This window comes from Pteronotus mesoamericanus, unplaced genomic scaffold (genome assembly GCF_021234165.1).
Source record: "Pteronotus mesoamericanus isolate MK-2021 breed Mesoamerican mustached bat unplaced genomic scaffold, CSHL_Meso_final contig_590, whole genome shotgun sequence".
NCBI lineage: Eukaryota > Metazoa > Chordata > Mammalia > Chiroptera > Mormoopidae > Pteronotus > Pteronotus mesoamericanus.
The window spans coordinates 399851-424779 of record NW_026555207.1 but is presented as its reverse complement, the minus strand read 5'-3'; the positions used below and the strand labels follow the sequence as shown (position 1 = coordinate 424779).

Genomic DNA, 24929 nt, shown 5'->3' with positions numbered 1-24929 from the left:
TTAAATGAGTGGTTAAATCCATTAAAAAAGGCTAAATCTGTAAGCCAGTTTTTATCATCAAGTTCTGGCACAAATTTGTTTTTTGATACCATAAACAGCTTGATAACATGTCGCAAATCATAAAACCTTTTCAACATTTGGGCTCAACTTAGCCATATTACTTCTGAAAAGTAAATGATGTCATCATAGTCAGCATCAATACTTTTAAGGAATTCCTGCAATTGGCGATGATTCAATCCCTTGGCTCTTATGCAATGCAGTCTTGATGATGATTTGAGTGACATTATCTACTTTTAAAGCTTTTGTGCATAAATTTTCTTGATGTACTATGCAATGATACTTTGTCAAACATGAATTTTGGGACACAATTGTATTGTCTTCTATTAATTTTACAAGTCTTATCTTTTATCCATCATCATCAGGACACCATCAGTAACTACACCAGATATGTTGACAATGGACAAAGAAAATCATTTTAACAATTATTTTTTTTACTGCTTCATATAAATCTCTTGATTTAGTTGTGTCTTTTTATGGCACTAACGAAGCCATTTCTTCAGTGACATTATATAAATCATCAGTACTCCTAATAAAGATGGCAAGTTGAGCTGTTTCTGTAGCATCAGTGCTATCATCCATCACATAAGCATAATATTTTAAATTAGCAGCTTTACTCTCCAAACTTCTTTCGACAGATTTTCCAGTTCTTCAATTCACCCAGCTATAGTCTGGTGAGACAAACTGGCTTTAGAAATATCCTTATTTTTTTCAGGGCAAATTACATCTGCCATGTTTTCTATACATTGTTTAATAAACTCACCATCAGTAAGTGGTTTTGACTTTTTTGCTGTTAAATATACTACTGCATAACTAGCTTTTACAATGGAATCCATCTGAGTTGTAACTTCTTGGAAAATTTTTTATGGAGAAGACAGACTTTTTTTCAGTTCTGCTATTTTGTCCTTAACGACATAATCCTTCATACGCATTGAATTTGGCAGCATGTTTTTGCATATAATGCCTTTTCAAATTATAGCCTTTGAAAACTTGAACAAATTTCCTATAAATTAAGCAGAGTGCCTGACTATTTGCCTTGACAAAAAAGTAGTCATCTGTCCACTTTTCATTAAACAATCTTCCTTCATCCATAATTTTTCTTTTCAGGAGTTCTTTTTTCTTTTGAGACATTGTAGAAGCCATGCTGGAAATTAAAAAAATAATAATAGATAACCAACTTTATTTACTTTTATTATGAAAATTAATAGACAAGAAAATAGAAAGCAAGGTTTGGGCCCTTCCACCGCCCCCTCGGCTGCTGATACAGGGCGAGGCAGAGGGCTGATTGTAAAGTATGGCAGGCAATGTGTGAGGCACCACCGAGGTGTGGAAGTGCCTCTAATAATCAAATAAAAATGCTTACCTGACTTCTAAATAACACCAAACACCTAATGTTGCAATGGTACATTGAAATATTACTGATAATCGCTGTCTTACTAAGTCACCATGAGCACATGTAATGTCTGATGGTGTCAATTCTGTCTGCACTTGGAAGATAACACACTGGAAACCACACTGCTGTAAAACTGAAGCCATGCAAGTGTACAAATAGTAAGAGTATACGTATGATTATTTTGCGTGATGTTGTGACACAAAATCACAAAAAAAATCTCATTACATTTTAAGTAAATTTATGATTTTGTGTTAGGCCACATTCAATTCATAGCCATCCTGGGCCACATGCAACTGGGGGCCATGGGTTGGACAACCAGCACTAGAGAGATTCCTCATTATCATGGCCTGATACCAATGACCAATGTGTTCAAGACAAGAACATTAAGGACACTGATCCTTCAGGAATGAAGATTTGGTTCATATCACCAGGAAAAGAACACTGGAGTACCAATGTACTGGCAGTGAGTGAGGGGAATTTGGAATGAGTGGCAACATTGGTCTTAGAGTCAATTACCAAGGTGGGAACTCTTGCAGCTATGAATGTGTTATGTTAATTTATCTATGTGTGTATTATTGAACATGTACCAAAACAATCCTGTGGTGTATGCACTGACATCCTAATTTAATAGATTAATCAACTGAAGCTCAGCAAGATGGCGTGTAGCTAGTAAACAGCAGGATTAACACTGAATCCGTATCCGCCTTATCATGAGATCTCTGCTTTTCTACCCCTTTTGACAGTGGCTTACTCAGTGCCTGCTGGAAACAACAAAGGGTCTGCAAGGATGAGGAGTCCTTTTCTGAGTGTCTGCAGATTCACCTACTGATCTCTTTTTCGATTTTTTTCACTTTGCTTTCTGGGACTATGTTTCTGAAATCACATCAGAGTACAGTGGCACAATTGGGACATTAGGTGTTGCCTGATATAAATGCACTAAGCAAATGCTTTTAAAAAGATTGGAAATTACAAAAAAGCAGGAAATGTTTTTAGGTTTGCTAAGTCTATAGAAAATATCACGCAAAGTTCAACTGATGTTTTTACTTAAATTATACAGGGACTGAAAAAGAAAAAAGATTGTCTGAGTTGGAAGGAATTGGGAACTCTTTGAGCCTCCCCACCATTCCTCTTCTCTCTTTCTTCCTCTACATCTTATGACCACAACCCTGCACTGCTCCTACAACCACTGCCTGAACGGACAGGGTGGCCTGTTATTTCTGAGCTGTCACTAAAAGAGGGTCTTCCCCGGACCTTTTACTCAGTGCGCCTATGCTAACTTACTCTATTCAAGCAACTCACTTCACTCCATTCAGTCTCAGTGGCCTCTCCTGTAATATAAATTTAATGACCCCCAAATCACTAAATTATTACATAATTATAATACTATAACCAGATATATCAGCACTATTCACAATAGACAAAAGGTGGAACCCACCTAAGTGTCCATCGACAGATAAATGGATAAACAAAATGTACAGGCATACAATAGAAATTATTCAGCCTTAAAAAGAAAGGAAATCCTATCACATGTTATAACATGGAGGAAACGACGTTATTATGTGAAGTGAAATAAGTCATACAAAAGGACAAATACTGTATGATTCCACTTCTATGAGACACCTACAGTAGTCAATTTCAGAGGAAGAGAATAGAATGGTGGTTGCGATGGCTGAAAGGAGGGGCGAATGGGCAATCATTGTTTAATGGGCACAGAGGTTCAGTTTGGCAAGACGAAAAAAGTTATGTGGATAGCCGGTGGTGATGGCTGCACAACAATGTGAACGTATTTAATGCCACTGAACCATACATCTAAAAAGGGTTATGATGGTAAATCTTATGTTAGGGGTATTTTTAGCACAATTTTTAAAATAAATAACCTAAGAAAGTCCCTAGCTCTGTGACAACACAGTTGGTGCTCAGTAACTGTCAATTCCCTTCTTACCAACTCACTGGTGTGATACATACCTTAGAGTCATGCAAAATAAGTCTCTTATATCCTGATGTTAAAACAATATCAAGTCTCCTGAAAGGGAACTGTGTCGAAAGTAGGAAGCAGGTGGTGGCGACTGAGAAAGCGCTCCAGGCTCTCTTTTCTCCATCCAAACCCCCTCAAGAGCAGCGCCCACGCGTGCGCACAGCACGTCGGCGTACGGAGATGTACCCCCCCCCCTCCCATCTAGTAGATACCATATTTTAATTTAAATTAGATAATGAGGACATGGGAGGGGGCGCAAAGCAAGAAGCAAATCTGCAAAGCTTTGTCTCTGACCCAGACTCCCAGAAGAACTAGGCCAGGCGCCAGCAGCTTCAAACCCAGGGGGCGCCCCAACTCCGCCTTCTCTGCTTGCACCTCCTCCTGTGCTTCCCCTGCTTCGCTCCGCTCCACCCCTTAAGTTTCCCCTCCTCCCCTAACTCCTCCCAGTCTCTCCCCTCGGCCCGCCTCCCTTTCAGACCTGCCCCTTGCAGGAAATAGAAAGTGAAATTGAAAGCTAGCTGCCATCCCTTGAGTCCCTTGAAAAGGTGAGTGAACCATCCTGGACCGAGGTACCCCAGCCCAGATCTGAAGATCCCCTTCCAACCAGTACCCCCTTCCCTGGAGCCTTGGGGGTCAGTTTCCCCCTCTCCGCAGCAGGGCTTGCTCATTCCGAGCCCAGCAGTTCTTCCCGCGCTGGTGGGTCTGCCTGGGCGAGGCTGGGCTGTGAACGGCATTTCCAAGTCACACGGAAGGAGCTAGGGCTGTCCTGCTCTTTCCACCAGAGCTGGGGCTAGGGCCGACGGAAGCTGAGAAAAACGGGGATGGAAACCTACCGGGAGGGTGGTCCAGAGGAGCCCGGTGTGGGGGAGGTATGTGATGAGAGCCCTATCCACCAAAGTCCCCCTCTGGAGGAGCAAGACGCAAGCTGTTTAGGATGTCAGAAATGTAAGGGTCTGTGCCCTGGAGGAAATGAAGACTGCTGCCAGGTTGGAGTAGCTGAGGGAGGAGGCCAGGGAGTGCTGACCACATAACGTGTGTTATAAACACAGACACATGCATATATTATACATATATACACACATACAGATTGTATATGTTTATATGAATATATAAGAATAAATGTTCTTTTTCTTCTTTTTAGTTCTTTAGTACAGATTTATTTTTAATTAAATTTATTGGGGTAACATTTGTTAATAACATTGTACACATTTCAAGTGTACAACATTCCAATTCAATGTCTGCAGGCTTACCACCCAAAGCCTAGTTTCCTTCCATTACCATATATTGTAGCTTCTTTTCCCACTTCACCCTCCCCTATCCCTCTTCCCCTGTGGTAACCACTATACTGTTCTCCGTGTCTATGAGTTCATTTTCCTTTGTCTTGTATTTTCTTTCAGTACTTTTAGTTTTAATCCCACATATAAGTGAAATCATGTTTTTGTCCTCTTCTGTCTGACTTACTTTAGTTGGCCTAATACTCTCAAGATCCATCCCTGTCGTTGAAGAATAAATATTCTTATGTATATATTCATATACATATAGGTCCATTGCCGTTTTTGAAGATTAATGAAGATGTGGGCAAAGCATGTTGCACCTTCTCTGGCACATGGAAGGCTCATGGTCAATGGTCACTATTTTTATGGATGGAAAAAGCCTGGGCACTGAGAGTTTAAGCAGAGATGGACATGATGGAAGTAACAGCCCTATCTCTGAGCTTCCCGACAGTTGTCACTGTCTTTTTTGGGGACCCAGTTATCCCTTCTATTTGACTGGATCAATGAACATGACTGTGAAGGAGAAGGTCTTATTATTCAGGTTAATGTTCTTGTGTTGTTTTAACCCCCTCCCGTTCACTTTCCCTCATATCTTCCTTTGAATTGTTTTGTTTTTCTCACACAGCCTTTCTCATCTTCTCCCTAACTCTTCTTTTCTCTCCACTAGGTTATCTCAAGCTCTCCACAGTGCTGCTTAATAGGCACATTTCCCCAATGGCCTCAGCAATTCCCTTGGCAATGATGTGGGAGGAAGCCACGTGCCCTATATGCCTGGATCCCACAGTGGTGCCAGTGAGCATTGACTGTGGCCACAGCTTCTGCCAGGAATGCATCACTCAAGTCGGAAAAGATGGGGGCGGGCCCTGTCCTGTGTGCCGGAAAAAATTCCTGCTCAAGCACATCCGGCCCAATCTCCAGCTAGCCAACATGGTGGACAACCTAAAACAAATCAGCCAAGATGCCCAGAAGGGCACAAAGGGGGAGCTCTGTGAGGTGCATGGAGAGAAACTTCACCTATTCTGTGAGAGAGATGAGAAGCCTCTTTGCTGGGTATGTTCCCAGTCCCGGAAACACCGTGACCACCCCATGGTCCCAATTGAGGAGGCTGCTCAGGAGTACCAGGTGAGGCCTTGGCATGCAGGCATGAAAGGAGATGGAGTCCTAATGGGTGCTTTGTTCCCCAGAGCTGGGAATGGGAGAGAATTGCCTAAAGAGTTGAGGGATTGGAGAAAGGAAAGGTGTTCCCCACCTTCTGTGTCTAATTTAAGGCTGATCACAACTTTCTCATTCCTCAGGAGCAGGAGAGATGCTATGGGAAAATGTTGCAAGGATCATGTTTCCTTGTGGCTTCCTGGTTAATGAGGAATGAGTAGTGCCCCATTCCTGCCATCCCAATAGTGTGGCTCTTTTCTCAGACATGTGAGGCTTTTCCCAAAGTATTCCCGTCCACAAAATTCATACGCCAATCAGATTCGAGTCCTTCTTCTTTCTTTGCCCTCAGGCTTTTCTAAGAACTGGTATGATCTTTCCTCACCTCACACCACACAACACTCATTCTTGGTCTGGTTAGGCATTAACCTGGTATCTTCCTCTGTAGGAGAAGCTCCAGATGGCGTTAAAGAAACTGAGAAAAGAGCAAGAGTGTGTTGAGAAGCTGGAAGTGGATGTTGCAATGAAGAGAACAGCCTGGAAGGCAAGAGTCACATCCCAAAAGGAATCTTAGATCAAACACCTAGGGAGGGTCCAGGGTCCTAGCCTCAAGAAAACCCTAACCATAGCTTTACCTGTCAGAGGAGTGATCAAGTCAACATGTGTCCCTCTTCAAGAACAAACAGTACTCTTAATCTCCTGATAGAGGGAAATAAAAAGTATGGAGCTCAAGGAGAGCTTCCAATCAGATACAAAGATCAAAGTCTTAAGAGAAGGTGCTGAGGAAAAAGCCACCTCCTAAAGCTCTTTCTCCTTAAGCCCAGTCTTAAGGGATGATCGTAGCAGTGCTTTGGTATCCAAAACAGCTGTCCCAGGAGAGATATGGCTAAGCCTTGTCAGGAACTGACCGGGGCTGTGAGGAACAGATTTAAGGAAACCAAGAAGGCCTGAGGCAGGAAAACCAGTCTGACAAGACGGGTTGCTTGACTGTGTCCAGATCACTGGTCCAAATCAGAATGGAGAACTAAAGCTTATTCTGCACTGGTGATTTGGAGGTGGGTTGGATCAGAGATAGAGAGGGGTGGAAGGAACTCGTGGCTAGTAGATATAAGAGGAAGATTTGGGACCAAGGGGAGGTGAACAAAGCTTTGATAGCAAGAGGGCCAATCCTGTGTCCTCGGGTGACCTAATCACTACCACAAGAAGGCAAGCAAAGGATATCACCAAGGCTTTCTTTCCCTAGGATGTAAGGATGATGTGTGCTTGTCTTTGTGAGGTTGTTCACGGAGGAACAGGTGTTACTTTCCCAGTAACACTGAGATATGAAAACAAAAGAACACATTTGGGTGCTGACTGGGTTTTGAGAGAAGTTGAGGAAAGTCCCTGATTCCATGGGCTGATACAGCTATTCTAGGGCAGCTACAGTGTGGCCACCACCAATCCTATCCCCTTCTTAATCCCAGAATCCTGACCCACTCACTTCCCCAGCAAAATGTGTACATGTATGTTTATTCCCAGACAGAGCCAGAGTGATGAGTCTACAGGGAGTAGAAGTGGGTATGGACACCTCCATTCTCAAAGCCTAGGAGATTTGAATAAAAACCACCTCTCTCTTTTCATTGACACCAAAGAAAAAGGTTGAGACACACAAGTTGCGACTTCACGCAGAGTTCGAGCAGCAGAGAAACTTCCTGGCTGAAGAGGAACAGAGGCAACTACAGAAGCTAGAGAGGGAAGAGGGGGAAGAGCTGAAGATCCTGGGGGAGACAGAGACCAAGCTGACCCAGCAGAGCGAGGCTCTGCAGGAGCTGATCTCAGAGCTGGAGAGGAGAAGCCGGAGCTCAAAGCTGGAGCTGCTGCAGGTGAGACTGGGGAGAGGTTTGCACTCTGTCCTCAAGGAGGAACCAAACAGAAGTCAGAGCTCTCTGGGGCTACCATCACAGCAAACAGAAATCCAGTCCCTGGAATTTCCTTAAATAAAACAAACTGGAATTCGGAACCATGAGTGGTTTGCAATCAAGGCATGGAATATACAGATTTAGGAGAGAGTATTCCATGCAGCAATTTTTAAGAAACGGACATCTCTGGTAAATGCCGGCTCCAACTTGTACCAGGTTCATGACCTTGAGGAAGGTCCTTAATCTTTCTGAGTATCAGGTTTCTCACAGCTAAATGGTAATTAAAACATTACATATCTCCAAGAATTTTTGTGAGGATTAAATGAGAGAACCCATTAAGACTCTTTGATGAGTGCCTGGCCATGGGAAGGTTTTCAAAAAACTAAAAGTACTGAACTCAAAATTCAGAGATAGCCCAGCCCCAGCTCTGTTACCAGTTTTCTCCATGACTCTAGGGTAAGCCATTTTTAACTTTCTTAGATGTAATTTATCCATTTGTGAAACAAGAGAGAGGGAGTAGACTAAATGACAAGGATTTCTCAAACTTTCGCCATAAATGTATCACCTTTACACCTTCTGCTACTTCTATGGACTACCTAAGTGATTTTAACATGTTATTTTTTTCTTTAAATTGTCTCATTCTTTTACCAGAATAAATTTAGTTTAAAAGGAAATTTTTTCTAAGCAATAGTAGCCAAGAAACCACATGATGGTATTGTTACTGATATTTTTTCTGTTTCATAAAAAAATTACTGCATATTCTTAAATAGCACATACTACATGCCAGGCATTGAATCTCTCTTGATAATGTGATGAGGTGGTACTCCTATTATCCCCATTTTATAGATGAGAAAACTATAGGGATGAGTGAGTGAGACCAAGTGAAATACTAAAGCTAAATAACTTGACCAAGTTCACCCAAATAGTAAGAGAGAACTAAGATTAAAATAAGTATATAACTATTTTTTTAACTCATCAATGTATATTCTACTTAAAATGATCTCATATCTACCAATGATTCGTTTGCCTCTCTTGGAGAAACTGCGATCTTGATGGTCTCCAAAGTCCCTTCTGCTGTAAGAGTCTATGCTTCTTTTCCCACACCTTTTCTCCCTGTCATTCAGATGTGGTCATGAAGCCATTTCTCTCTGTCTGGGCAAAAATCTGACTGGATTGGTTGACTTGGAAGGCTCTCTTCTTCCCCTTATCTAAATCTTGCTTTGACTCATCAAGGAGCCAAGATTCTAACACACTTTTGACTAGACCTAGGAGCCTACCAGTTCTAGATAAGACTCCCAGCCTTGGCAATAGAACACCCTCAGGTGATTTGATTTCAGGTACATGAGGGAGCAACATTAGCTGTAGCACAGGACAGGGCTTTAACTGACCAGCCTTTTCCCAAACAACCCAAGCCCACAAATGAGAGAGAGCAGTTTCAGTGCATCCCAATTTGGCTGTTCTTTCCCTGTGACTGTCTCGTGGCCTCAGCCAGCCTGGGCTATTTGCTCCTCTCCACTCCCCTGGACCCCTTCCTCTCCACAAGAATCTGGTCAGTCTAATTGTTTTCTGAGTCCTTAAGCAGATCACCCTTCTCTTGGCTGTAGGTTGCATGTGGGGTTCTCATGACCAAGTTGGTCAGAATGTCTTCTAGGTAATGGCCCAGAGGAACTGAGCAGTGCCTGTAACCTTAAGGTGGTGTTACATTACCTACAGAGCTAAGTCTTAGTCATTAACCCAGTGATTCTGGAACTTAATCTCTGTCTCCTTTTTCCTCAGGAGGTGAAAAATGTCCTGGGAAGGTAAGGAGAGGTTTTCTTTGTTAGAGGAAGGGGTGGCAAGAAGAGTATTTACCTATGTAAAAGATTATTGAGTCAGAAAAACACACTCGGAAGCTTTCCTCATCCTCTTCCCTATGCTCAAAGATCCAATCCTTCATAAAATACTTTCTGGTCTCAGAAGGCTAACTAATGGGCACCTCAGTTGGTGAGCTGCCCAACGTAATTGGACTGTAACATCTTCACAAAGTGAAGCCGCGACAAACAGGGAAATTCTGGGAAGTTCTAAGTCCACAATCTGATGGGACTCCTTCAAAAAACATCTAACCAGTTACAAACCTCCCAGAAAGAGCTGTGAGTAAGACCCACAGCGTGGGCAAGATTCCTTGAGATTCCTTAGGAAGTGATTAAGCATATATCAGCACCCTGCATGTAAAATGAAACGGTGTGCTTGTGTGGTGACCTTGGGCTTGGAGAGAAGGTACAGACTCTCCACATGCTGCAGAGGCTCTTGTGACACAAAAGGCTGGATAGGAAGTAAATCCCATCCCCAGGGATCCTAACACAACAGGTGCTTTTAAATCTGTGTTGAATTAAATTATCAGTCATCCACAAGAGAGGTTGTAGTAGTAGGGTTCAAGGAGGGTGGGGTAGGAGTTTGAGACAGGATATCTAATTGCGTTTCCCCCAGGTGTAAGTCCTGGAACCTGGAACAGCTGAATGTCGTCTCCCCAGACCTGAGAAGTGTGTGCCATGTGCCAGGGCTGAAGAGGATGCTGAGGACGTGTGGAGGTGGGGCAAGTTGCAGGAGTGTCTGATTGGCCCCCTGAGCAGCAATGGGATAACAGGGGTGTAGAATAGGTCCAGATCAGGGAGAGATGTCAGGCCAGAGTAGGTGGGGCAGGAACAGAGCTCAGGAAACTGTCTCCCTCAAAGGTTTTGGCAAGGGCTGGAGCTGGCTGGGGTGTCATTTCCTCACACAGTAAGGCTCAGGCTCACACCCTCATACCCCTACCACAGGAACAGGGTTAGTGACTCCCCATGTTCTCCCGTTCTAACTGTGGTCCTCTCTCTGCAGTACACATCACTCTGGATCCACATACAGCCAATCCATGGCTCATCATTTCAGAGGATCAGAGACAAGTGTGGTTTGGAGACACCCAGCAGAAGGTGCCTAAAAATGAGGAGAGATTTGATAGTTATCCCATGGTCCTAGGTGCCCAGCGCTTGGACTCCGGAAAAGTTTACTGGGAGGTAGATGTGACAGGAAAGGAGGCCTGGGACCTGGGGGTTTGTAAAGACTCTGTGCAGAGGAAGGGGCATTTTCTGCTCAACCCCATGAATGGCTTCTGGACAATTTGGCTGTGGAACAAACAAAATTATGAGGCTGGCACCTGCCCGCAGACTTCCCTGCAACTTTCAGTGCCTCCACGCCAAATTGGGATCTTCCTAGACTATGAGGCCAACACTGTCTCCTTCTATAATATCACTGACCATGGCTCCCTCATCTACACCTTCTCTGACTGTGCCTTTACTGGACCCCTGCGGCCTTTCTTCAATCCTGGTTTCAATGATGGTGGAAGAAACGCAGCCCCTCTGACCCTCTGTCCTCTGAGCGTGGGATGATAGGGGTCCACTGACTTGAGGGCTCCCTCTGGCCAGACACCCCTTTTGATGACACCCCCTCCTCAGTCACTGACCCTGCATTCTAAACCACCTGTGTCTCTGCAGAGGTGTCAGGATACCAACAAGCCAACTTTGACAAGGAGGTCACTGAACATCTATGTCAAATGATCTTCAATATCTATATCCCTGCCCTAGGTAGCTTATAATTCCCTCCATGAAATAAACTACTTATATTTTGGTCCAAATTCATCTGAATCAACAAAAACATTTCTGCCTTCTTTATGTGACTCAAGTTTTGTTCTCTACACCCCATCTCTAGGCCTTTGCTCAGATCTCTATTTTATCATGCATGATTTGCAAAAGTATTTCCTAAATAAATTTCATCTCAACCTACCCCATTCAATCCTTCAATACATATCTGGGATACTCTCCAACATGCGCGCATCTGGATCATAGGTGACTCCACACTACCTATAGAAAACAGCCACATTTATTTAAAGAAAAACTGAATTATGCATACCTTAGATTGCCAAATTAAATATCTGTCCCCTTTCCCACCATTATCTCCCACCCATATCTTGTTGATAATTCAATTGATTAAAGGGCATATCAATCTAAATGGAAGTTGTGATGGTTTTTTTGATGTGTCAACTTGGCTAGGCTCTGAGCCCCCACATTTTTCAATCAAACACTAATCTAAATTTGGTCGTTAGGGTGTTTGATAGATGTCATTGAAGTCCATAATCATTTGACTTTTAAGTAAGGGAGATTGTCCTAGATAAGCTGAGTGGATCTAATTCAATCAGGTAAAAGATCTTAAGAACAGACCTGAGCTTCCCCTGAAAAAAATAGATATTCTACCTATAAAGTGCAGCTTCAGCTCATGCCCAAAAGTTGTAGCCTTGCTTTCCTGATGGCCTGCCTGAGGATTTAGAACTTGTCTTGCCAGCCTCCATAATAGTGTAAATGAATTCCTTGCAATAAACCTCAGTGTGTATCTCTTACTAGTTGTGCTTCTCCAGTTGAACCCTGATTGGTATGAAGGCCAGGAGTAAGGTAACAGCATCACTTAGTGAAAGCAAACACTTTCTTGAGTTTAAACGTTCAAGATTGGCATAATGAAGCTCTACACCTGAGCAATAATAGCTATGAGAGAGCCATAATCCTTCCAGGAACCCTGATTCCTTACCTAAAATAATCTCAGCTGTGCCCTCAGAACATCTGCTAAACATTTCATGAAAAATTCAGGTACTGTAAAAGATGTCGGTGACCTTGAAAGAGCTTATTGATTAAAAAAGAAAAAAGTTGTTTCTATCTTAACACAGAACAGAAAGGAGGTGCTTTGGAGGAAAGCTGAGAACAGAATTCTCAGCCAAGATGAAGACATTACAGGCGCTAAATCAATAGAAGTTGGCAAAATCAACCAGTGCCTTGGCTGATAAACTGGAAGATTATGGAAGAGAATTCAATCCACTATGAATGAGAATGCACTGGGGAATTGTTGGACTCTGTATGTCAGGATCATGGAGAAATTTTTTTTTAAAGAACAGTAGATGATACAGAATCAACTTTTCTGCTTCTCTGTGCCTCTGCCTTGAGGTGGGCCAATGTTAAATGATGGCTTGTTCCCCTCAATTGATATACAAGTGAGAGGAAAGCACCTCAATGAGATAAACAAATATTTTCATTTCTCAAAATCTGAATGCCTTGGCATATTGGGTTACTTTGATGTTTGGACAGGTACATTACACAGATGATATATTACCATCTCTTCGGTCTCTATCAATATTTATTAAGTAGTAGAGATTTTATAGTATCTCAGCTTTTATCCCTACTAATAATTACCAACAAGTGATCCAAGTACACCCCTACATGTCACAAAAAATTCTTTTGAAAAATGAGGAAAAATTCTACCAGCACCAATTTCAATTTTGATTAATGTTATCCTTTAAGATTCAAATAAAACCTGTTGATTTCTGTGATCTCCTTTGATTCTATAACTTCCTTTTGAATTAAAAAAGGCGGAAATTATTAAACCAAAAATTTAAAGATAAAAAGGCTAAGACAGAAGGAAGTTGAAATTTTATGTACAGCTTACTCTGTGTCATACATATTCAAGATCTTGTTATACTTTATATTTTTAGTTCTATCACAGCTGTATGATAAAGGTTTAATCAAAAAATTTAAAGGTTATGGGGTGCTTTTACTTATAAAAATAAGTATTTCATTTCATATTTTCAATATTTCCATCTTTATTGTGGTATAGTTGGCGAATGAAAATTGTATATATTTAAGGTATATACTTAAATACGTATGTATACTTTGTGAAATTATTACCACAACCAAGCTAATTAAAGATTCATTACCTCACATAGCTACCTTTTGTGTGTGTGTGTGTATATATAGTGAGAACACTTAAGATCTACTCTCTTAGCCCATGGCAAGTGTACAATATTATTTAACTATAGTCATCATACTGCACATTAGATCCCCAGAACTTATTCATAACTGCAAGTTTGTACCCTTCAACTCATATCTCCGTATTTGCTCCACCCCTATGCTCCAGCAACCACCATTCTCCTCTCTGTTTCTGAGATTCCACATATAAGAGAGACCGTACAGTATCTGTCTTTGTCTGACTTGTTTCACTTAGTATGTCCTCCAGTGTCATCCACATTGTCACAAATGGCAGGATTTCCTTATTGCTGAATAATAGTCCATTGTATATATACACCATATTTTCTTTTTCTTTCCTTCCAGTTTTATTGAGATATAACCGACATAGCATTTCATAAGTTTAAGGTATAACAACAATGATTTGATATACATATTTTGACATGATTAACACAATAAGGTTATTATCACATCATTCACCTCACATAATTACATTTGTGTGTGTTATGTGTGTGTAGGGAGAAAACTTTTAAGATCTACTACCCTCTTAGAGACTTTCAAATATATAATTCATTGTTATTAACTATAGTCACCATGCTATGCGTTACATCACCAGGATTTATTTATCTTAAAACAAAGCAGAAGTTTTTACATTTTGACTATCTTCAACCACCAACCTGTTCTCTGTTTCTATGAATTCTGATCTTGTTTTGTTTTTAGATTCCACATATAAGTGAGATCATAGACTATTTGTCTACTTTTTTTATTTAGCATGTTTCTCTCAAGGTTTATTCATGTCACAAACGATAGGTTTTCCTTATTTTTAATAGATGAATAGTATTTTATTGTATTTAAAGAGCTTTTTGCATTTCCTTTACTCATTCATCTGTCAATGTACTCTCAGGTTGTTTCCACATCTTAGCTATTGTAAATGTTACAGTGAACATGCAGTGAGGGAGGAGGGAAGTACAGGTATCTCTTCGAGATACGAATTTTATCTCCTTCAGATGTATACTTAGAAGTGGAATTTCTAGATCATATTGTAGTTCTATTTTTAATTTTTTGAGGACCCTCCATACTGTTTTCCACAGTATATGTACCAATGTGCATTCCCATCAACAGTGCATGAGAGTTCCTTCTTCTTCACATCCTTTTTTTCTTCTGACTGCTTAAGAATTTTTATTTTTTGATTCTTTTTTCCATTTGTTATTGTTTATTCTATTACAGTTGTCCCAATTTCTTATTTCTCCTTTTGTCCCCATCTAGTCTACCTGCACCCACCCACAGGTGATTGACCCACAGTCAATCTCTCCTCCATTTTCCATGTCCATGAGTCATTCATACATGTTCCTTGACTAGTCCCTTCCCCTTCTTTCCACCATTCACCCTTTCCCTCCTCCTCTTTGACAGCTATCAGTCAGTTCAATGTTTTCATGTTTCTGGTTCTACTTTTCTCATTAGTTTATTTTATTCATTAGATTCCAGTTATAAGTGAGGTCATATGGTATTTGCCTTTTGCTGACTGGCTTATTTCACTTAGCATAATGGTCTCCAGCTCCATCCATGCTGTTGCAAAAAGTAGGACTTTCTTCTTTCCTTCTGCTGCATAGTATTCCATTGTGTAAATGTACCACAGTTTTTTCATCCATTCATCTGCTGATGGGCACTTGGGCTGCCTTCAACACTTAGCTACTGAAAATAGTGCTGCTATGAACATAGGGGTACATTAGTACTTTTGAATTGGTGTCTCAGTGTTCTTAGGGTATGTTCCCCGTAGTGGAATCACAGGGTCATAAGGAAGTTCCATTTTTACTTTTTTTAGGAAATCCATACCGTTTTCCACAGTGGCTGCACCAGTCAGCATTCCCACCAACAGTGCACTAGGATTCTCTTTTCTCCACATTCTCTCCAGAAATTGTTTGTTGATTTATTAATGATGACCATTCTGACAGGTGTGAGGTGACATTTCAATGTGCTTTTAATTTGCATCTGTCTGATGGCTAGTGATGTTGAGCATTTTTTCTTCTGCATGTGGGCCCTCTGTCTGTCTTACTTGGAGACGTGTCTATTCAGGTCCTTCACCCATTTTTTAACTGGCTTGTTTGTCTTCCAGGTGTTGAGTTGTGTGTGTTCTTTATATATTTTGGAGATTAGACCCTTGTCCAAAGTATCATTGGCAAATAGGTTCTTCCATACAGTCAGCTCCCTTTTCACTTTGACGATGGTTTCTTTAGTCATGCAGAAACATTTTAGTTTGATGCAGTCCCATTTGTTTATTTTTTTTTCTTTTTTTCCTTTGCCCTAGGAGATATATTGGCAAAAATATTGCTGTGATGTCTGAAATTAATGTGGGATGTCTGGAATTTTACTGCCTATGTTTTTTGCTAGGACTTTTATGGTATCATGACTTATATTTAAATCTTTTATCCATTTTGAGTTTATTTTTGTATATTGTATTTCTTTTTTTATTTAATTTATTTATTTTTCCAATACATTTGTCTCTGCCTTCCCCCGAAAACTTTTCCTTGCCCCCTCCCCCCCTTCCTCCCTCAGCTCCTCCCCTTTGGTTTTGTCCATGAGTCCTTGCTATATGTTCCTTGACTTGCCCCTTCCCTTCCCTTTCCCCGCCCCTCCCTTCCCTCTTGTCTCTGTTGATTTCTTTTCCTTTCAGTGTTGCTGGTCTTATTTTCCTTGCATCTTTGTATTGTTGGTTAGGTTCCGCTTATAGGTGAGATCATAGGGTATTTGTCTTTTGTCCCCTGGCTTATTTCGCTTAGCATAATGCTCTTCAGTTCCATCCATGCTGTCGCGAAGTGTAGTAGTTCTTTTTTTCTTTCTGCTGCATAGTATGCCATTGTGTAAATGTACCATAATATTTTGATCCAATCATCTACTGATGGGCATTTAGGTTGCTTCCAACACTTGGTTATTGTAAATTGTGCTGCTATGGACATTGGGGTGCATAGGTTCTTTTCTTTTCTTTTCTTTTCTTTTTTTTTTTTTTTTTTTTTTTTTTGCATGTACCAGTCCAGTCCTCCTAACACCATTTATTGAAGAGACTGTTTTCACTCCATTGTATGCTCATGCCCGCTTTGTTAAATATTAATTGGCCATAGAGACATGGGTTTATTTCTGGGCTCTCTATTCTGTTCCATTAATCTATGTGTCTGTTCTTATGCCATTCCCAGACTCTCTTGATTACAGTGGCCTTGTAACATAGTTTGATATCAGGTATTGTGATCTCTCCAACTTTGTTCTTTCTCAGGATTGCTGAGGCTATTTGAGATCAGTTTTGGTTCCATTTAAATTTTTGGAATATTTGTTCTAGATCTGTGAAGTGTGTTGTTAGTATTTCAATAGGAATTGCATTGAATCTATAGGCTGCTTTGGGTAGTGTGCATATTTTAATGATATTAGTTCTTCCAATCCATGAACACAGTATATGCTTCCATTTATTTGTATCTTCCATAGTTTCTTTCTTCAGTGTTCATTAGATTTCCAAGTATAGGTCTTTTACATCCTTGGTTAAATGTATTCCTAGGTACTTTATTTTTCTTGTTGCTATTGCAAATGGAATGTTTTTCTTAGTTTCTCTTTCTGATGCTTCATTGTTGGTATACAAGAATGCCATCAATTTCTGAATATTGACTTTGCATCTTGCTACTTTGCCCAATTCACTTCTTAGGTCACATAGTTTTTGTTGGAGACTATAGGGTTTTCTAGGTACACTATCATGTTGTCTGCGACTAATGACAGTTTTACTTCCTCCTTTCCAATTTGGATGCCTTTAATTTCTTTTTCTTGTCTAATTGCTATGACTAGAACTTCCAGTACTATGTTGAATAAGAGTGGTGAAAGCAGGCACCTTTGTCTTGTTCCTGATCTTAAAGGAAATGCTTTTAGTTCTGCCCATTGTGTATGATGTTGGCAGTAAATTCCTTATATATGGCCTTTATTATTTTGATGTGTGGTTCCTCTACTCCTGCTTTGCTGAGTTTTTTATCATGAACAGGGGCTGCATTTTGTTAAATCCTTTTTTAGCACCTATTGATACGATCATATGATTTCTGTCTCCTTTTCTGTATGTGATGTATTACATTTATTGATTTGCAAATGTTATACCATCCTTGCATCCCTGGAATAAATCCCATTTGATCATGGTGTATGATCTGTATAATGTATTTTTGGATCTGAATTTTTTCTTCACATTTTTACTGATACTTCTCTCTCATCTTGTTGATGATAGTCAATCTAACAAACATGAGGTAATATATCATTGTAGTTTTAATTAACATGTCTCTGATAGCTAGTGGTGTGTGAACTTTCTCATGTACCTGCTGGCCATTCTTACACCTTCTTTGAAAAATGTTTATTCAGGTCTTTGCCCATTTTTTAATCAGGTTATTATTTTTGCTGTTAAGTTGCATGAGTTTCTTGTGTATTAACCCCTTATTGGATATATGACTTTCAAATATTTTCTCTTGTTTTGTAGGTTGTCTTTTCATTCTTTTGATGGTTTCCTTTGCTATTAGAAGTTTTTTAGTTTGATGTAGTCCCACCTGTTTTAGTTTTGGTTTTCAGGCCTTTGCTTTTAGAGTCAGTTCCAAATAATGCCAACACTGATGTAGAGGAGTTTTTCTTTGTTTTCTTCAAGGAGTTTCAGGTATTACATTTAACTCTTTAATCCATTATGAGTTCATTTTTATGTGTGGTATAAAAATGGGTCCAATTTTATTGTTTTGCTGTGGATATCCAGTTTTCTTAACGATTTATTTAAAGAACTATTCTTTTCTCATTGTATATTCTTGATCCTCTTGTCACAGATCAGTTGACCTTATATGCATGGGTTTATCTTTGGGCTTTCTATTCTGTTTCATTGGTCCTACTTTTTAATTCAAAAAGAAGTGTTTCTTTAATATCAATTGTATCTATGATTAAATTAATATATATTCTGCCAAGATGTTTTAACTATAATACCCTAGATAAATTCATTGTGGGAAATATTTCTCATTGTTTAATATAATTTACTTTGGTTTTGAGATCTTTATTTTTCTGTGACCCTATGCATGTGCTAAGAGTCTCTAAGACTTAACTGACATATATAGAACCTTAAGTCCCAAAGAAGAAAAATACACATTCTTTTCAAATGCTCATGGCAGTTTTTCAAAGATAGACCACATGATAGGACACAAAGTAAACCTCAGCAAATTCAGGAAAATTGAAATACTACCAAACTTTTTCTCGGACCACAAGGGCTTGAAACTGGAAATCAACCTCAAAGAGAAACTTCAAAAACTTGCAAACTCATGGAGACTGAACAGTAGACTATTAAACAATGAATGGGTCAATAATGAGATAAGAGAAGAAATCAAAACATTCCTGGAAACAAATGAAAATGAACAGACAACAGTCCAAAACCTATGGGACACAGCAAAGACGGTCCTGAGAGGGAAGTTCATAGCAATACAGGCTTACCTAAAAAAGATAGAAACATTTCAAATAAAAGGCCTAACACTACAACTTCAAGAATTGGAGAAACAACTACAAATAAATCCCAGAGCAAGTAGAAGGAAGGAAATAGTCAAGATTAGAGCAGAACTGAATGACATAGAGACGAAAAGAACAATTCAAAGGATCAACCAATCCAGGAGCTGGTCCTTTGAAAAGATAAATAAAGTTGACAAGCCTTTAAGCAGACTCATCAAAAAAAAAAGGGAGAGGACCCAAATTAATAATATCAGAAATGAAAGAGGAGAAATAACAACTGATACCACAGAAATACAAAGCATTGTCAGAAACTACTCTGAACAATTATATGCCAAGAAATTTGAAAACCTTAATGAAAGGGAAAATTTTTAGAAAAGTATAATGTGCCAACACTGAAGGAGGAAGAAACAGAAAGCTGGAACAGACTGATAACAGCTGGAGAAATTGAAGCAGTAATCAGGAAACTCCTGGCACACAAAAGCCCAGGGCCGGACGGTTTCACAGGAGAATTTTACAAAACACTTAAGGAAGAGCTAACCCCTGTCCTTCTCAGACTATTCCAAAAAATCCAAGAGGAGGGAAGACTCCCAGACTCTTTTTATGAGTCCAGCATCACCCTGATCCCAAAACCAGATAAAGACCCTACAAAGAAAGAAAACGACAGGCCAATTTCGCTGATGAACATAGATGCTAAAATCCTCAACAAAATATTGGCACACCGCATCCAGCAATACATTAAAAAGATTATCCACCATGATCAAGTGGGATTCATCCCAGGCATGCAGGGATGGTTCAATATACGCAAGTCAATAAATGTAATATATCACATAAATAAAAGACAAGACAAAAAACACATGATCATCTCGATAGATGCAGAAAAAGCATTCAATAAGGTACAGCACCCATTTATGATCAAAACACTCAGCAAAATGGGAATAAATGGGGCATTCCTCAACGTAATAAACGCCATATATGAAAAACCTACAGCCAACATCATACTCAACGGGCAAAAACTGAAAGCTTTCCCACTAAGATCGGGAACACGACAAGGATGTCCGCTTTCACCGCTTCTTTTCAACATCATGTTGGAAGTCCTAGCCACAGCGGTCAGACAAGAGAAAGAGATAAAAGGCATCCAAATATGAAAGGAGGAAGTAAAGCTATCATTGTTTGCAGATGACATGACAGTGTACATAGAGAACCCTGTAGACTCTGCCAAAAAACTCCTCAACCTAATAAGTGAATTTGGCAAAACAGCAGGATACAAAGTCAACATTCAGAAATCAAAGGCATTTTTGTACACCAGCAATGAAATAGAAGAAGAAGAAATCAGAAAAAAGTACCATTCAATTTAACAAGAAGAAAAATAAAGTACCTAGGAATAAATTTAACCAAAGATGTAAAAGACCTGTATGCTGAAAACTATACAACATTGAAGAAAGAAATTAAGGAAGACACAAATAAATGGAAGCATATACCATGCTCATGGATTGGAAGAATTAATATCATCAAAATGTCCATACTATCCAAAGCAACTTATAGATTCAACACAATCCCTATTAAGATACCAATGACGTATTTCACAGAAATAGAACAGACATTTCAAAAATTTATATGGAACCATAAACAACCCCGAATAGCTGCAGCAATTTTGAGAAAGAAACATAAAGTAGGAGGGATCACAATACCGGACATCAAACTCTACTACAAAGCCACCATACTCAAAACAATCTGGTAGTGGCACAAGAACAGACCCATAGACCAGTGGAACAGAATAGAAAGCCCAGAAATAAGCCCAGGTCTCTATGGGCAACTAATATTTGACAAAGGGGGCAGAAGCATCAAATGGAGCAATAATAGCCTCTTCAACAAATGGTGTTGGGAGAACTGGACGGCTACATGCAAAACATTGAAATTGGATCATCAGCTGATACCATACACAAAAATAAACTCAGGATGGATAAAAGACTTAAATATAAGTCACAACACCATCAAAGTCATAGAGGAGAACATTGGCAGGAAACTCTCAGATATCCCACGCAGCAATTTTTTTACCGATATGTCTCCTAAAGCAAGGGACATAAAAGAAAGAATAAACAAGTGGGACCTCATCAAAATATGAAGCTTCTGCACAGCTAAAGAAAACATCAGCAAAATGAAAAAGGAGCCAACTCCATGGGAAAATATATTCACTAATGATACATCAGATAGAGGTTTGATCTCCAAGATATACAAAGAACTCACTCGACTTTACTCCAAGAAGACAAACGATCCAATCAAAAAATGTGCAAAGGACCTGGGCAGATGCTTTTCCAAGGAGGAGATACAGAGGGCCCAGAGGCATTTGAAAGGATGCTCAGCATCACTAGCCATCAGAGAAATGCAGATCAAAACCGCCATGAGGTACCACCTCACACCGGTCAGAATGGTCATCATAAACAGATTAACACACAACAGGTGCTGGCGAGGCTGTGGAGAAAAGGGAACCCTAGTCCACTGTTGGTGGGAATGCAGACTGGTGCAGGCACTGTGGAAAGCAGTGTGGAATTTCCTCAAAAAGCTGAAAATGGAACTGCCTTTTTATCCAGTGATTCCCCTGCTGGGACTATACCCTGAGAATCCCAAAATGCCAATTCGAAAGAACCTATGCACCCCAATGTTCATAGCAGCACAATTTACAATAACCAAGTGTTGGAAGCAACCTAAATGTCCATCAGGAGATGAGTGGATCAAAAAATTATGGTACACAATGGAATACTACGCAGCAGAAAGAAAAAAAGAACTACTACACTTCGCGACAGCATGGATGGAACTGAAGAGCATTATGCTAAGTGAAATAAGCCAGGGAGCGAAAGACAAATACCATATGATCTCACCTATAAGCGGAACCTAACCAACAATACAAAGATGCAAGGAAAATAAGACCAGCAACACTGAAAGGAAAAGAAACCATCAGAGACAAGAGGGAAGGAGGGGGGGGCGGGGAAAGGGAAGGGAAGGGGCAAGTCAAGGAACATATAGCAAGGACTCATGGACAAAACCAAAGGGGAAGAGCTGAGGGAGGGAAAGCGGGAGGGGACAAGGGAAAGTGGTGGGAGGTAGGCAGAGACAAATGGATTTGAAAAAATAAAGTAAAAAAAAAAGAGTCTCTAAGGGAACAAGTAATTTCCCCAAGTTCAAGCACATCATTTTTGGCCAAGGCAGAATTCAAATCTAATTCTGATTCAAAAGTTCATGCTTTTTTCTAAACACTACCCTTCTCAAGGTAACAAGGCAAAGAAAATGTGGGACCCTACATTAGTTAACATACCTCCTGATTTTACAGGAGGTATGTTACAGTCTTACACACTCAGCAGTGTTTCCACTGTGAAGACCAAGTACTGACCACATGCTCTTGAATATGCCTGGTCTTCACCCCATAAATGATGGAGTTCAGCATGGGAAGGGCTGCTAGCATGCAGACATTGGCCAGAAGAATGTGAATATAAAGAGGAACATGATGCCCAAACCACTGGTTAATTATGGTAAAAATGTAGAACATTAAATGACTCCCAGGTGAACGCCACATGTGCCCAGGACCATTTGCAAAGCTCCTCAGGAGGGGAGGCAGAAGACTGCATTGAGGATGAGGGTGTCGGAAACCACAATGAGCATGGCATCTAGCACTACAGTAGAGAACAGAACAAATAAACCATACCAGACATTGATATGAATATCAGGACAAGAAAACTTGGCAACAGCCATGTGCTCACAATAAGTATGTGGTACCATATTGCTATGGCAGAAAGGCAGTCTCCTCACCAGTAACACATCCCAGAGTTTCACAGGGAAGTTTTCTCAGGATCACGTTTAGACCAACCCTTATGATTGCTGCATACCTGAGCAATGTGGTATAGTGCAATGGGTCACAGATGGACACGTAGTGATCAAACACCGTGGCCAACAAAATCCCTGACTCAGAAATGAAGATGGCATAGATGGAGATTTGGGTGACACAGCCAATCAAGGAAGGTCTCCTCAGCATGAAACCAGAATATTGCCAGGGCTTTGAGCAAAGTACTAGTAGATAGGATGAGGTCTGTCTGCCACAGCCAGCATGCAGAGGAAGAAGTACATGGGTTCATGGAGGCTGCGTTCAGTAATGATGATGGAGATCAGGACACTATTCCCAAGGACAGCAATAAGGTAGGAAATAAAAGAGGAAAGAGAGATCCATATGTGCTGGCCCTCCAGGCCAGGGATGTCCAGCAGAATGAACAAATGGCTAATACCACTGTAGTTGGGGACTGCCATGCCCAGGACAATTCACTTGGGTGTTTGTGTACAGGATTTGGCCATCACCTCTTCTTTCTTCCTAAAAAGGTGAATTGGATTGGAGTAGGGGAGATATGAACAAATCATTTCCACCGGATGAGCAGTGGAAAGGGTCTTCATCAGAAAGTCAGGAAACTTGGGTTAAAATGCCTTGCTATTCATTCTATTCATTTGCCATATGATCTCAGAAATGTTACCTCCCTGCTCTGGGTCTTTCTTCTATCACCTTAAAACTAAAGCGGGAATGTAAAAAAATCAAAGTAAATAAAACAGAAACAAACTCATAGATACAAAGAACAAACACAGTTGCTAGATGGGAGGGAGTTCGGGGGGGATGAGTGAAATAGGTGAAGAACTAACAGGTGAAATGTTTCTCAAGAGGAAAGTGGTAACTGAGTTGACTATCAATTTAACAAAGCTTACTGACCACCTACCATGGCTCCTGGAGCACCTAGTTGGGAAGACAGACAATTAAGCAAAATATCTATTTACATAGTATGGATAGTGTAGAGGAAAAGTTAGACACAGGGAGCTGCAGAAACATGAAGAGCCTCCAGAAGTTCAGAAAAGGTTTTTCTAAAAGTGCCACTCTGATTTGAACCTTGAAGAATGAGTAAGAGTTTGCCAAGGAAAGTCATGTGTGGAGGCAAGAACATCAACAAAGTCCACAGAGATCTTAAAAGACATGTAGTTTTGAGTAAATTTGCTGTGGTAAATTATAATGATAAAATTATACCACAGCAAAGAGGACATGGTACAAAATGGTAGAAAATAATTTCAGGAAGTGAGAGAGGGGTCAAATCACTAAGGGTTTTGAATACTTATCTAAGGAGTTTAGAATTTATGTCAAAGCAGTAAGAGCTGCAGGAAGATTTGTACTGCAGGAAGGCATGGTAAAGTTAGCATCTGGGATAGTGCTCTCTCTCTTGCAGTACTGTGTGAGATGGATGGGGAAAGAAGGAGGCAGGTTGGAGAATGGAAAGAGAGATCAGTTAGGAGGGGGTTGTTGCTAAAGGCTATGTGTACTTTATCTCAGTCACTGCAGTGTGAGCTTACTGTAGTCATTTCCCTCATTTTACTGACAGGGTATTAAGCAGAGCTTAGAAAGTTTAAGTAGTTTCCTCAACCAAGGTGCCCTGGCTGGTGAATGGTACAGTTAGAATTCAGGTACCCATAACATCCTTTGAATCACTTCTTATCTGCTCTGCTCCACCTTAGTCTCTTTCATCAGGTGGTTGTGGTGTGTGATGTGTGGTAATTCCTGACTCCTGGCTCAAAAGGAAAACAAAAATTTTTATGTCATTTATTCCCTTAACCTCTCCACCCTCACTCTGCCACCTACAAATTTATTTATATTTGAATCATCTTTTCTCTCTTCCTCCTATTCAAGGCTTAAACTTATATCTGTTCTTTTCAAATACCTCTCCCCATTAATTTGTCACTAGAATTTCAGACTCTCACTACTTGCTCCTTCTTTTTAGTGTGTACATATGTTCAGATGTCTCATCCCGCTTCATCTGTCTTCTTGCTATCCTTTTAATCTTTACCCAATGACATTTTACACTAAAAGTTTCTTCTCTAAAATAA

The 24929-nt window shown here is 40.3% G+C and overlaps 1 protein-coding gene and 1 pseudogene across 2 annotated transcripts; one reads left to right on the top strand and one right to left on the bottom strand.

Annotated features, from left to right (window-relative positions):
• Positions 1-3906: 3906 nt before the first annotated feature.
• TRIM21 (tripartite motif containing 21) lies at positions 3907-11761 on the top strand. 2 transcript variants are annotated; one of them, XM_054580537.1, is made up of 8 exons: positions 3909-3970; positions 4968-5240; positions 5367-5821; positions 6297-6392; positions 7480-7710; positions 9523-9545; positions 10213-10313; positions 10600-11761. In XM_054580537.1, exons 3-8 carry the CDS (start codon positions 5414-5416, stop codon positions 11145-11147), a joined length of 1407 nt encoding a protein of 468 aa, XP_054436512.1. In that variant the 5' UTR covers positions 3909-3970; positions 4968-5240; positions 5367-5413; the 3' UTR covers positions 11148-11761. The 2 variants fall into 2 exon arrangements, with proteins under 2 accessions (XP_054436513.1, XP_054436512.1); XM_054580538.1 differs by lacking the exon at positions 4968-5240 and having other exon boundaries at positions 3907-3970.
• A 10616-nt stretch (positions 11762-22377) lies between these two features.
• On the bottom strand, positions 22378-23321 carry LOC129076365 (olfactory receptor 52B4-like; annotated as a pseudogene).
• Between the last annotated feature and the right edge of the window lie 1608 nt (positions 23322-24929).

Bases quoted from the DNA above. Each gene is read 5' to 3' on its own strand.
- TRIM21 (XM_054580538.1), top strand. From the start codon at position 5,414: ATGGCCTCAGCAATTCCCTTGGCAATGATGTGGGAGGAAGCCACGTGC. The intron at 7,711-9,522 runs GTGAGACTGGGG...CTTTTTCCTCAG, and splicing joins CAAAGCTGGAGCTGCTGCAG to GAGGTGAAAAATGTCCTGGG. The intron at 10,314-10,599 runs GTGGGGCAAGTT...CTCTCTCTGCAG, and splicing joins GATGCTGAGGACGTGTGGAG to TACACATCACTCTGGATCCA.